Source organism: Sapajus apella, unplaced genomic scaffold (assembly GCF_009761245.1).
Source record: "Sapajus apella isolate SASKATOON/1434 unplaced genomic scaffold, GSC_monkey_1.0 scaffold78, whole genome shotgun sequence".
Classification (NCBI taxonomy): Eukaryota; Metazoa; Chordata; class Mammalia; order Primates; family Cebidae; genus Sapajus; species Sapajus apella.
Window position 1 is genome coordinate 9,633,558 of NW_022437018.1, and position 14,073 is coordinate 9,647,630.

The following is a 14,073-nucleotide window of genomic DNA, read 5'->3' on the forward strand; positions in this document are numbered from 1 at the left end:
ATGGTGGCTCATGCCTGTAATCCCAGCACTGTGGGAGGCCGAGGTGGGTGGATCACCTGAGGACAGGAGTTTGAGATCAGCCTGACCAACATGGAGAAACCCCATCTCTACGAAATACAAAAAATTAGCCAGGTGTGGTGGTGCATGCCTGTAATCCCAGCTACTCAGGAGACTGCTGAGGCAGAAGAATCACTTGAACCCTGGAGGTGCAGGTTGCAGTGAGCCCAGATTGCGCCATTGCACTCCAGCCTGGATAGTAAGAGTGAAATTCCATCTCCAAAAAAAAAAAAAAAAAAAAAAAAAGGTCAGGTGCAGTGGCTCATGCCTGTAATCCTAACACTTCGGGTGGCCGAGACAGGCAGATCACTAGGTCAAAAGATCGAGATCATCCTGGCCAACATGGTGAAACCCCGTCTCTACTAAAAATACAAAAAAAAACCTAGCTGGGTGTGGTGGTGCACACCCATAATCCCAGTTACTCAGGAGGCTGAGGCAGGAGAATCGCTTGAACCTAGGAGGCAGTGGTTGCAGTGAGCTGAGATTGCACCACTGCACTCCAGCCTGGCAACAGAGCAAGACTCCATCTCAAAAAAAAAAAAAAAGATTCATTTTAATACTGATTTAATTGATATCCATTATTTTTTTTATTTTTATTTTTATTTTTATTTTTTGAGACAGAGTTTCACTCTTGTTACCCAGGCTGGAGTGCAATGGCGCGATCTCGGCTCACCGCAACCTCCGCCTCCTGGGTTTGGGCAATTCTTCTGCCTCAACCTCCTGAGTAGCTGGGATTGCAGGCACATGCCACCATGCCCAGCTAATGTTTTGTATTTTTAGTAGAGACGGGGTTTCACCGTGTTGACCAGGATGGTCTCGATCTCTTGACCTCGTGATCCACCTGCCTCGGCCTCCCAAAGTGCTGGGATTACAGGCTTGAGCCACCGCACCCGGCGATATCTATTATTTTAACTCACTCAGTTTGAAACTAGATTTTTCCCACAAAATTCCAGATATAAGCAATATCCCTGAAATAAGAGATCCTCCTAAATTAATCAAATGATAATTAAGACATGAGGCATAGAAAACAACTTGAGACATAAAATAAATAATGGTAGTATTGGGGTTATAACCCTTAAAATACAATACCTTGTCTATTAATTGATACTTGATAAAAATAAGCTGAATAAACAAATAATGTGGGAGAAGGGATAGTTTTTCCTTACTGAAGAATTCCAGCAAATAAATGTAAAATTAATGAGAAAAAGAAGGTCACCATTAGGCAAACACCACAGTAATAACTGTTACAGGCAAAATCCACCTAAAAGATGCTAAACTCAGTGAGTAAAAATTTGAGGAGAAACAGTACAGTCTCAAAGTACCTTCCCCAAGATATTTGTTAATTACAAAAGGAAAAATAATAACCCTACCATGGAAAAACCTAGCAGAAGCAACCTGACGGACATTACCTTAACTAAGTGATCGAGGTCAACAAGCCACATCCATATCATGTACCCCTACATGATATACTGAGAAAGACACAACATCACATCTGAGGAGTTCTTTCCAAAAATGCAAAACCTCAATCTAATCATGAGAAAATATCAAACAAAGCCAAATTGAGGGACATTCTACAAAATAACTGACCAGTACTCTTCAAAGTGTCCAGGTCGTGAAAGACAGAAGGTAGAAGAAAGCATCAGATTGGAGGCCACTAAGGGAACATGACAACAAAGTGTAATAAGGGATCCAGTCTTTGACCCTAGAACAGAAAAAAGGTATTAGTAGGAAAACTGATGAAATTAGATAAGACTTATAATTTAGATGAGGGATTGACTGACTCTGGCCTACTACTACCTGTTTCTTTGTTGTTGCTGTTCATTTGTTTGTTTTGAGATGGAGTCTCGTTCTGCCACCCACGCTGGAGTGCAGTGGTGTGATCTCGGCTTACGGCAATCTCCGTTTCCGGGGTTCAAGCAATTCTCCTGCCTCAGCCTCCCAAGTAACTGGGATTACAGAAGCGTGCCATCACGCTCAGCTAATTTTTTGTATTTTTCGTAGAGACAAGGTTTCACTATGTTGGCCAAGCTGGTCTCGAACTCATGACCTCAAGTGATCCACTCGCCTCAGCCTCCTAAAGTGCTGGGATTACAGGTGTGAGCCACCGCCCCCAGCTGCTGCAGCCTGTTTTTTAATTAAAGTTTATTGGAAGACAGCCAAGGTCATTCACTTATATATTGATTTGGCTGTTTTCTCCAATGGCAGAGCTGAGTAGTTGGGACAGAGACTATAAGGCCTGCAAAACCTAAATATTTGCTATCTCAGGATCAGCACCAGGTGAGGCAAGCAGAACACCTAGGTTTAAGGAAATATCCTCTCTCTCTCTCTCTCTCTCCCCCCCCCCCCTCTCAAATTTCTGTACGTACACAACCCTGAATCCTGACTCTGTCTATCTGGCCCTTTACAAAAAAATGTTTGCTAGACTGTGGTAGAGTTAATTGCAGCAATGTTAATTTTCTGATTTTTTTAGTGGTTTGTGCTTGAGATCAGTGGCTGCATCACTCTCTGGTAAAGGCATGCGGTTGTTGGCTGTGACCTCTGGGCTCGGATGATCTATGCTTCTTGTAGAGGCAGGGGGCCCAGCCAGAGCCACAGCCAGTACAATGGTAGCAGCTGCACTGACCATTGCTATTGCAGGATTTGCAGGCCATTACCTTTTGCAAGCCATGGAGCACATGGAGCCTCAAGTAAAACAAGTTTGGTAAAACAGTATACCAAAATCTGCCTTTAGTGGTGGATATTACTGAGGTGGGTTTGAACCCAAAATGACAAAACAAGAAGCAGCATTAATACTAAGGGTAAGCCCTACTGCCAATAAAAGAAAAATAAGAGATGCTCACTGATGAATTATACTCTTAAATCATAGCAACCAAAATCAGTGAAGCTAGAGATTTACTAGAAGGTCAAGCTAAAAAATGAAGTAAATGTATGAAGAATTTTAAGTTCATTTTAGTTTATGTATATAAGAACCAAGTTTTTATAATAAAATGCCTCAGAGCTACAATTCCTTTTTAATTTCTGATTCTGATCGTTGTACTTTCATTAAGTATGTTAACATAAAGGGAAGCTGGGTTAAGGGTATATAGAACTCTGTGTACTATTTTTACAACTTTTCTGTAAGTCAAAAATTATTGCTGGGTGCAGTGGCTCACGCCTGTAATCCCAGCACTTTGGGAGGCCAAGGCAGGTGGATTACCTGAGGTCAAGAGTTTGAAACCAGCCTGTCCAACATGGCAAAACCTCATCTCTACTAAAAATACAAAAATTAGCCAGGCACCATGATAGGCACCTGTAATCCCAGTTACTAGGGAGGCTGAAGCAGGAAAATCGCTCGAACCCGGGAGGAGGAGGTTGCAGTGAGCTAAGACCCCCCACTACACTCCAGCCTGGGCAACACAGGGAGACTTCATCTCAAAAAACAAAACAAAGCATTATTGCAAAATAAAACACCTTAAAAATAATGCAAGCTCAAGGATAGGATAAGTGTACTAAGTTCCAAGTGCACAGTCACAATGGGGCCAAAACAACAGCCACAACCACAACCACAACAACTTAGCACTCTGCGCCAGGCACTGTTCAAAGTACTTTACATATCGTGTATTGTTAAATCCCCACAATGCTATGAGGTGGATACTATTTACTCCCATTTGCAGGTTAGAAAAATGAGTCATATTTTATCAATGTTATACAACTAGTAAGTGGCAGAGTCAAGAGCTGAACCCAGGTAGTGTGGAGTCAACAAGAGGACTAGAAAAAATATATATAGATGTTTCCATTTATCAGGTTCATGCTAAGTTTTCAAGTCCATGAAGTCTTGAAGTCATAAATGTCTTCGAATCATCAGCACCAAAATACCAAATATTTTAAAACCAATTAAGAGCCACACCAGAGAGGATGCTTTACAACTCAAGTGTGTAGTGTATGCAACAATAAGGACTCTCCAGGGTTTTGTAGCATGTGTCTTTTGTGTAGAATCCAATATCAGGGGACAGGCGCAGTGGCTCATGCCTGTAATCCCAGCACTTTGGGAGGCCAAGGCAGGTGGATCACTTGAAATCAGGAGTTCGAGGCCAGCCTGGACAACATGGTGAAAACTTGTTGCTACAAAAATACAAAAATTAGCCGGGCATGGTGGCATGCACCTATAATTTATGCTACCCAGGAAGCTAAGACAGGAGAATCACTTGAACTCAGGAGGAGGAGGTTGCAGTGAGCTGAGGTCCTGCCACTGCACTGCAACCTGGGCAACACAGTGAGACCTCATCTCAAAGAAATAAAAATTTTTAAGAAAGAAATCCAATATAGGGAGAAAGGCTGACTGTCTTGGGATCAATCTTTGTTAAATTGTTTTGAAATGGGGAGTATATTGTTTTCTATACAACATGGAAATCCTCCTATAATCTATATGATAAGTCATGATGTAAACTAGAAAGTTAGTCTCATTGCTTATTGTCCTGGTTGTATTTTCCATTTCTGAAAGATGATTTTTAAAACTCTCTGAGAAGGAAAAGCTTCAGAATTACTACTCTAAAACCATTAGAAAACTTATAATTTTACTTTAATCAATTTCCAGCACAAACTTTAAATTGTAAAAACTGTATACCAAAGCAAAAGTGTTATGTGGGTGTCTCAATTCGATTGTGACAAGTAAAATTCAAATATCAAATTGTTTTGAAATTCTAACTGCTAAAATGCTTTCGGGCATAAGGAGTTCTGATTAATTTTAGAGCATCAAATGAAGGAATACCTGAAATAAGGCAATCTATCCAATACAAATCAAGTAAAGGAAATGTCATATTATTCAAAAATGTCGGGCTAGGCGCGGCGGCTCATGCCTATAATCCCAGCACTTTGGGAGGCCGAAGCAGGTGGATCACGAGGTCAAGATATCGAGGCCATCCTGGTCAACATGGTGAAACCCCGTCTCTACTAAAAATGCAAAAATTAGCTGGGCGTGGTGGCGTTCGCCTGTAGTCCCAGCGACTCGGGAGGCTGAGGCAGGAGAATTGCCTGAACTCAGGAGGCGGAGGTTGCAGTGAGCCGAGATCGCGCCATTGCACTCCAGCCTGGGTAACAAGACTGAAACTCCATCTCAAAAAAAAAAAAAATGTCATAAACATATTTTTAAATGGGAAGCGTACCTATAAAAAGAAGAGAAAAAATGATATATATATAAAAAGAAGTGACAAAATTGTGACAAACATTTTATTAAAAATGATTGTTATCTAGATATGCTATGCCATCGACAGACCAGTAAAATACATCCAGTAAAAGGAATGTTGAGACAAAGAAGTATGACTATACCTGGTAACCATATTATACATAAACAATTGGGATTATTTTTTGTGAGGCTGTCCAAAATGAACCCTCCTTCTATGTAGACTGAAAAGACAAGAACATCACTTCAAAAGACTGACTACGCAATCATAAAAAAGAATGAGTTCATGTCCTTTGCAGGGACGTGGATGAAGCTGGAAATCATCATTCTCAGCAAACTAACACAGGAACAGAAAACCAAACACTGCATGTTCTCTCTCTCTTTTTTTTTTTTTTTTTTTTTTAGAGATGGGGTGTCACCATGTTGGCCAGGCTGGTCTTGAACTCCTGACCTCAGGTGATCCACCCATCTCAGCCTCCCAAAGTGCTGGGATTACAGGTGTGAGCCACCGCGCCCGGCCCCCGCATGTTCTCTCTCACAAGTAGAAGTTGAACAATCAGAACACATGGACACAGGGAGGGGAACATCACTCACCAGGGCCTGTCAGTGGGTAGAGGGCAAGGGGAAGGAGAGCACTAGGACAAATACCTAATGCATGCAGGGCTTAAAACCTAAATGACAGGTTGATGGGTGCAGCAAACCACCATGGCACATGTATACCTATGTAACACACCTGCACATTCTGCACATGTATCCTAGAATTTAAAGTAAAAAAAAAAAAAAAAAAAAAAACTGACCGAGTCACAAGATTATGAGTCACAAGATTATGGAGATATAATGATCTTTACTTTATAGCTTAGCACATATATTTTTTAAAAATCCAAATTGTGAGCCTTATCAAGTTAAATTATGTTCCTTTGATTTTAAATTATTCCTTCAAAAATTATTTGATAATAGTATAATTTCAAGTGTGACTAGCACATGGTAAAAATGGTAATAAGCTTTCTCAATCGCTATAAGCAAATCACCACCAACATAAACAAGAGTATCACATTCTTGAGAAGAAATGTGCAACTCAAAGACCATTATAAGCTATTTTGGGGTGGAGCAGTTTTTAAAATTTCAACATGTCTAAGATAACTTCCTCAGCATAGCAAAAATAGAGATTTTAATCCTTTGTGTCCAATAACACATTCTGTCCTTAAAACAAAAAAGTACATTTTATTAATGAACTACTGCCTTTATGAAACAACAATAAATATAGAAACATTTTGCTTTAAAATGTTAATATTACTATTTAGATTTTAATAAAAATAAAATAAAATGTATTAATTATATAATATAAATATATTCCAATAACATGATTCAATCATATATAATTTAATAATAAATATATTTTATATTAATCAACATTATTTTAAATCTTAAAAAATTGGAAATAAAAAAATATTTAACAATAAGAGAATAATTCAACTGTGGTAGCACAGTAAAATGGAATATTTTGCAACCATTAAAAAGTGTATAAAGAAAGTTTAACAGCATGGAAAAATCCTTGTTATGAGTGGGTAAAAAGCAGGAATCAACAAGTATATACAATATCCTCCCAAACATGTCCTTAAAGAATATACATAGAAAAAACACAGGAGATTAATATGCTAAAATATTACTAGTGTTACCCTTGAGAGAGAGAATTATAAATGATTTTTCCATAATTTAAAAACCTCTACAACCTTTATAATTGTTTATTGGGAATGTTAAAAACCTTATTTCCTTACAGATCTAGTGAACAGCTACAGAATTTTCATATATTTTGTTTCAGAAGCCACCTTTTCAAGAAGTAATTTCTGTTACACAATTTGAAATGTTAACATAAAAGGATGCTTCTTGGTTTATACTTTTTTTTTTTTTTAATAGAGATAGGATTTCTCCATGTTGCTCAGGCTGGTCTCAAACTCCCGACCTCAGGTGATCCGTCCACCTCAGCCTCCCAAAGTGCTGGGATTACAGGCATGAGCCATGGTGCTCAGCCAGTTTATACTTTAACTGCTCACATAGGAGTACACATTTTAATAAAATCTATTAAAATCCCTAATTTAATAAGAAATTTCATTTCACCTCAATTATGAGTCACCATAATAAAGGTATAGCTTATGTATACTGTGAAACACTGCAATCAGAAAGTACAATAAAATTTCAAATATTTATTTTTAGTATACTATATTGTGAAACAGAATATATGTCCATGTGCCAGAATACACATATTTAATCAGAAGTGTCCATAAAATTGCCATAGGACACTATTCAAGTAAAAACCCAATATACATTTAAATTCTTAACTTTCTCTGAGCCAAAAGTGCTTTAAAACAATACATGATTAAGAAAAAAAATACAAGATTAGGTTTGTAGGCAATGTAACTAAAAATTCAAAGGTAAAACCTTAAATAAATAAAAACTGGAAATACTATTGTGAAAAAAATGCTGTTGTGATTACAAAAAACGTTATCCACTGACTTACCGAAGACAGTTCATCACATCCCAGCAACGTATAGTAATCTTCAGTATCTTCTGACCTGTAATTCAGTATTGCATCCATTTAGGTGATTTGGTTAGTTAGCTCTTCTTCCCTCAGAAACAAGAGGCACAGTGGGCTTCGAAATAACAGGAAAAAACTCTTTTACAGCAGCACGTTTCAAACAGCAAAAACTAGCTTTAAGCCTGGCCACAGTCACTACACCAGATGTCATCCTAGACCTTTGTAAACTCTGCCTCTCATTGGCGGTTTACAGAGAGAAAAGAACAGTCCACGTGTCTATTATTGCAGTGCTGCCTGGGATCTGTAGTTTGAGTTTATATAAATGCTGCACATGAACCATTTGTTTTATGAGCTAATAAAGACTGTCCATTTTCAGAAGCTTGCCACATTAGCCACCTCTCCATAGCCTATACATTTTTGTTTTTATCATTTAAAGGGAAAAAAAAGAAAATTTGAAGCAATGTGGTAAAATCTTAGGATGTGTTCATTAGGGTAGTGGGAGCTTTTCTGAGCATTTAAAATATTTCATTTTATTTATTTATTTATTTTCAGACAGGGTCTTGCTCTGTCACCCATGCTGGAGTGCAGTGGTACAGTCTCAGCTCACTGCAACCTCTGCCTCCCAGGCTCTAGCAATCCTCCCACCTCAGCCTCCAGAGTAGCTAGGACCACAGGCACACACCACCATGCCCAGCTAAATTTTGGTTTTTGTTTTGTGTTGGTTTTGTTTTGTTTTGTTTTGTTTTCAGAGAAGGAGATTTTGCCATGTAGCCCAGCCTGGTCTTGAACTCGTGAGCTCAGGGAGATCTGCCTGCTTCGGTCTCCCACTGTGCCAGAATTACAGGTGTGAGGCACGGTGCCCAGCCAATAACAGTTTTGATTTTTATGGAGCTTACGTTCTGATGGAGGAAAACAACTGAAAAACATGAAAAAAAAAAAAGAAAAAACAGGATCATTTAAAATCATGATTTGTAGGCAGGGCACGGTGGCCCACACCAGTAATCCCAGCTACTTGGGAGCCGAGGCAGAAGAATCGCTTGAACCTCGGAGCCAGAGGTTACAGTGAGCTCACATAGTGCCACTGCTCTCCAGCCTGGGCAACAGAGCAAGACTCCATCTCAAAAAATAAAATAGCCGGGCGCGGTGGCTCAAGCCTGTAATCCCAGCACTGTGGGAGGCTGAGGCGGGTGGATCACGAGGTCAAGAGATCAAGACCATCCTGGTCAACATGGTGAAACCCCGTCTCTACTAAAAAAAAAATACAAAAAAATCAGCTGGGCATGGTGGTACATGCCTGTAATCCCAGCGACTCAGGAGGCTGAGGCAGGAGAATTGCCTGAACCCGGGAGGCGGAGGTTGCGGTGAGCCGAGATCGTGCCATTGCACTCCAGCCTGGGTAACAAGAGCGAAACTCCGTCTCAAAAAAAATAAAAAATAAAATAGTGATTTGTGCTATTTTGGAAATAAAATAGGACAATGAGAAGAACTATATGATAACTCAGGTCAGATGGCTGTGCTATTTCTCCTGGGTTGATTCTCCAGGTTCAGGTGTGTCTTTGGACTGAGGTGGGTCCAGGCAATTTATGTTTCAGTTCATTTTGGCCCTAAGAAAACACAGAGCTCAGGTCTGGGATTTAGAGAACAAGGTGAGTGTTCAGGAACACAACACTTTAAATGCCTTAACACTTTTTTTTTTCTTTTTTCTTTTTTAGAGAGACAGGGTCTCCCCATATTGCTCAGATTGGTCTTAAACTCCTGGAGTCAAGCAGTCCTCCCACTTTGACCTCCCAAAATGCTGCAATTACAGATGTGAGCCACCATGCCTGGCCCTTAACACTTTAAATTCCCCCGCCTTAGGGGAAAAATAGTTTTTATTTTAGCCCACCTATATACATCTTTGTAAAGGTTTATTTCTGAAGAGAAGCAAGAAAAAGCACTGAAGCAGGCTGGGCGCGGTGGCTCATGCCTGTGATCACAGCACTTTGGGAGGCCGAGGTGGGTGAATCACAAGTTCAAGAGTTCGAGACCAGCCTGGGCAACGTGGTGAAAACCTTCTCTACTAAAAATACAAAAATTAGCCTGGCATGGTGGCGCATGCCTGTAAGTTCAGCCACTCAGGAGGCTGAGGCAGGAGAATTGCTTGAACCCAGGAGATGAAAGTTGCAGTGAGCCAAGATCATGCCACTGCACTCCAGCCTGGGTGACAGAGCAAGACTCCGTCTCAGAAAAAAAGAAAGAAAAGAGAAAGAAAAAGCACTGAAGCACCATTTTTACTAATCCTTCATTGTACATGCTGTCTTGCTAAAAGTTTTACTATAGCAAGCTGTCTTGCTAAGAATTTTTATATACAATTAATTTTGTCTTGGAAGTTTCACTATATCCTTTAAAGTATTTGGAGGTCTATTTGCATATCACAAAATCTTGATCAAAATCACTGATGAATGGCCTTTTAATAATGTGAAGTTGCCATGGTGGAAAGCTGTACGGTGGTACCTCAAAAAATTAAACATAGAACTACCATGTGACCCCACAATTCTATTTCTGGGTAAATACACAAAAGAATTCAAAGCCGGAATTTGAAAAGATATGTATATACTCATGTTCATTAAGGCATTAGTCACGATAGCCAAAAAGTGGAGGCAATGCAAGTGTCCATCGATGGATAAATAAACAAATGGAATGTTAGCGCTGGGCACAGTGGCTCATGCCTGTAATCCCAGCATTTTGGGAGGTCGAGGCAGGCAGATCACTTGGGGCCAGAAGTTCAAGACCAGCCTGGCCAACATGGCAAAACTTCATCTCTACTGAAAATACAAAAAAGTTAGCTGGGTGTGGCGGCACCTGCCTGTAATTCCAGCTACTTGGGAGGCTGACGCACGAGAATTGCTTGAACCCAGGAGGTGGAGGTTGCAGTGAACTGAGATCGTGCCACTGCACTCCAGCCTGGGCGACAGAGCAAGACCTTGTCTAAAAAAAAATAAAAGTGCCGGGCGCGGTGGCTCAAGCCTGTAATCCCAGCACTTTGGGAGGCCGAGGCGGGTGGATCACGAGGTCAAGAGATCGAGACCATCCTGGTCAACACGGTGAAACCCCGTCTCTACTAAAAATACAAAAAATTAGCTGGGCATGGTGGTGTGTGCCTGTAATCCCAGCTACTCAGGAGGCTGAGGCAAGAGAATTGCCTGAACCCAGGAGGCGGAGGTTGCGGTGAGCCGAGATCGCGCCATTGCACTCCAGCCTGGGTAACATGAGTGAAACTCCGTCTCAAAAAAATAAAAAATAAAAAATAAAAATAAAAGTATGGTATTGGTCAGGTGCAGTGGCTCATGCCTGTAATCTCAGCACTTTGAGAGACCAAGGCAGGAGGATTTTTTTGAGCCCAGGAGTTCAAAACCAGCCTGGGCAACATAGCAAGACACTGTCTCTATTTTTATGTGAATAATATAACATTTTTTAAAGTGTGTGGTATCTTCCCCAGCTCTCTTACTCCTGCTCTCACCACGTGATGTGCCTGCTCCCACTTCACCTTCTGTCATAAGTGAAAGCTCCCTGAAGCCTTCCCAGAAGATGAACAGATGCTGGCTCCATGCTTCCACATCCTGCGGAACTGTGGGCCAATTAAACCTCTTTTCAGTATAAATTACCATGTCTCAGATATTCCTTCATAGGAATGCAAGAATGGCCTAACACAAAAAATTAGTACCAAGGATTGGGGCATTGCTATAAAGATACCTGACAAAGTGGAAGCAGCTTTGAAACTCGGTAATGGGCAGAGGATGGAAGATTTTGGAGGGCTCAGAAGAAGAAAGGACGATGAGGGAAAGTTTGGAAATTCTGAGAGACGGGTTAAATGGTTGTGACCAAAATGCTGATGGTGATATGGATAGTGAAGTCCAGGCTAATGAGGTCTTAGATGGAAACAAGGAACTTACTGAGAACTAGAACAAGGTCACCCTTGTTATATAAGGAACATGTCTATATGGCATTCATGCCCTAGGGATCTGTGAAAGTTTGAACTTAAGAGTGATGACTTAGGGTATCTGGTAGAAGAAATTTTTAGGAAGCAAAGTGTTCAAGAAGTGACCTGGCTGTTTCTAACAGCCTAACTCAGGTGCAGGAGCAAAGAAATGACTTAATTTATATTTAAAGGGGAAGCAGAAAAAGCTTGGAAAATTTGGAACCTAGCCATGTGGTGGAAAAGAAAAACCCATTTTCATGGCAAGAATCCAAGCAGACTGCAGAGCAACCACTTGCTAGAGAGACTTGCATAAATGAAAGGGAGCCAGGTGCTAATAACCAAGACAATGGGAAAAAAACCTCAAAGGCATTTCAGAGATCTAAGAGGCAGCCCCTCCCATCACAGGCCCAGAGGCCCAGCAGGAAAGAATGAATTAGGGGGCCAGGCTCAGGGTGCTGCTAACCTGCACCACCCTGGAAGGCTGCTTCCCTGCATCCAGCCACTTCAGCCCCAGACTCAGCTCAAAGGGGCCCAGGTACAGCTCAGGCCACAGCTCTGAAGGGTGCAAGCTATAAGCCTTGGTGGCTTCCATGTGGTGTTAAGCCTGCATGTGTTCAGAATGCAAGAGTGAAGGAGGTTTGGCAGCTTCCTCCTAGATTTCAGAGAATACGAAAGAAAGCCCGAGTGCCCAAGCAGAAGCCTACCACAGGGGCACAGCCCTCACAAGAGCCTCTACTAGGGCAGAGCAGAGGGGAAATGTGGGGTTGGAACTTTCATATAGTTTGAGAAGTGTCCCTGCCTGAATCTCATGTTGAATTGTAATCCCCAGTGTTGGAAGTAAGGCCTGGTGGGAAGTGATCAGACCATGGGATTGGATTATCATCCTCTTGGTGCTGTCCTCGCAATAGTGAGTGACTTCTCTGAGATCTGGCTGTTCAAAGTGTGTATCACTTTTCTCTTTCTCTCTCTCTCTCTCTCTCTCTCTCTCTCTCTCGCTCCTGCTCCCGCCATAGGAGATGCCTGCTCTCCCTTCACCTTCTGCCATGATTCGAAGCTTCCTCTCCCTTCACCTTCTGCCATGATTGGAAGCTTCCTGAGGTATCCCCAGAAGCAGATGCCTGTGTTATGCTCCCTGTGCAGCCTGCAGAACCATGAGCCAATTAAATCTCTTTTCTTTATAAATTACCCAGTCTCAGGTATTTCTTTATAAGAATGTGGGAATGGCCTAATACAAACCCCCACACAGAGTTCCCCCTGGGGCACTACCAAGTGAAGCTGTGAGAACAGGGCCACCACCTTCCAGGCCCAGAGTGGTAGATCCACTGGCACCTCACACCCTGCACCTGGAAGAGTCACAGGCACCAATCCATGAGGCAGCCTGCAAAGGCACAAGGGCAGGTCTGCCCAAGGGCTTGGGAGCCTGCCCGTCATAGCAGTGTGCCCAGAATGTGGGACATAGTTCAATAATTATTTTGGAGCTTTAAGATTTAATGACTGTCCTGCTAGGTTTCAGGCTTGATTGGGACTTGTTGCTCCTTTCTTTCTTCTTTTTCTTTTCTTTTTTTTTTTTTTTTTTTTGAGATGGAGACTTGCTCTGTTGCCCAGGCTGAAGTTCAGTGGCACAATCTCAGCTCACTGCAACCTCCACCTCCCAGGTTCAAGCAATTCCTCTGCCTCAACCTCTCTGAGTAGCTGGAATTACAGGCACGTATCACCATGCCTGGCTAATGTTTGTATTTTTAGTAGAGACAGGGTTTTGCCATGTTGGCCAGGCTGGTTTCAAACTCCTGACCTCAGGTGATCTGCCCTCCTCAGCTTCCCAAAGTGCTGAGATTACAGGTGTGAGCCACCACACTTGGCTTGTTGCTCCTTCCTTTTAGCTGATTTCTCCCTTTTGGAAAGGGAATGTTTACCCAATACCTGTATCTCCGTGTATCTTGGAAGAAATAACTTGTCTTTGATTTTACAAGTTCATGTGGAAGAAACTTGTCTCAAGTCTCAGATAAGACAGACTTGGGACTTTTGAGTTAATGCTAGAATGAGTTAAGACTTTGGGGAACTATGGGCAAGGGATAATTGTATTCTGCAATGTGAGAAGAATATGAGATTCGAGGGGTCAAGGTAGAATAATGCAGTTTAGATGGTGTCCCCTCTAAATCTCATGTTGAATTGTAATCCCCAATGCTGGAGGTACAGCCTGTTAGGAGGTGACAGGATCATGGGGCCAAATTTCTCGTGAATGGTTTAATGCCCTCCTGTGGGTGCTGTCCTCAGAATAGTGAGTGAGTTCTCATAAGATGTGCTGTTTAAAAGTGTGTAGCAAGGTATCTTCCACCTCACTCTCTTGTTCCTGCTCTTGCCATGTGA

At 41.6% G+C, this 14,073-nt stretch overlaps 1 protein-coding gene and 1 pseudogene across 3 annotated transcripts in view; one reads left to right on the top strand and one right to left on the bottom strand.

Moving 5' to 3' along the window:
• Positions 1 to 7,994, bottom strand: part of DNAJC12 (DnaJ heat shock protein family (Hsp40) member C12) — a 45,302-nt gene extending 37,308 nt beyond the window's left edge. For all 3 annotated transcript variants that reach the window (XM_032252594.1, XM_032252593.1, XM_032252595.1), the window contains exon 1: positions 7,731 to 7,994. In XM_032252594.1, coding sequence (XP_032108485.1) covers positions 7,731 to 7,808 — 78 coding nt within the window. In that variant the 5' untranslated portion in view covers positions 7,809 to 7,994. The remainder of the gene's footprint in view (positions 1 to 7,730) is intronic.
• Positions 2,615 to 2,976, top strand: LOC116533004 (annotated as a pseudogene).
• Positions 7,995 to 14,073: the final 6,079 nt, after the last annotated feature.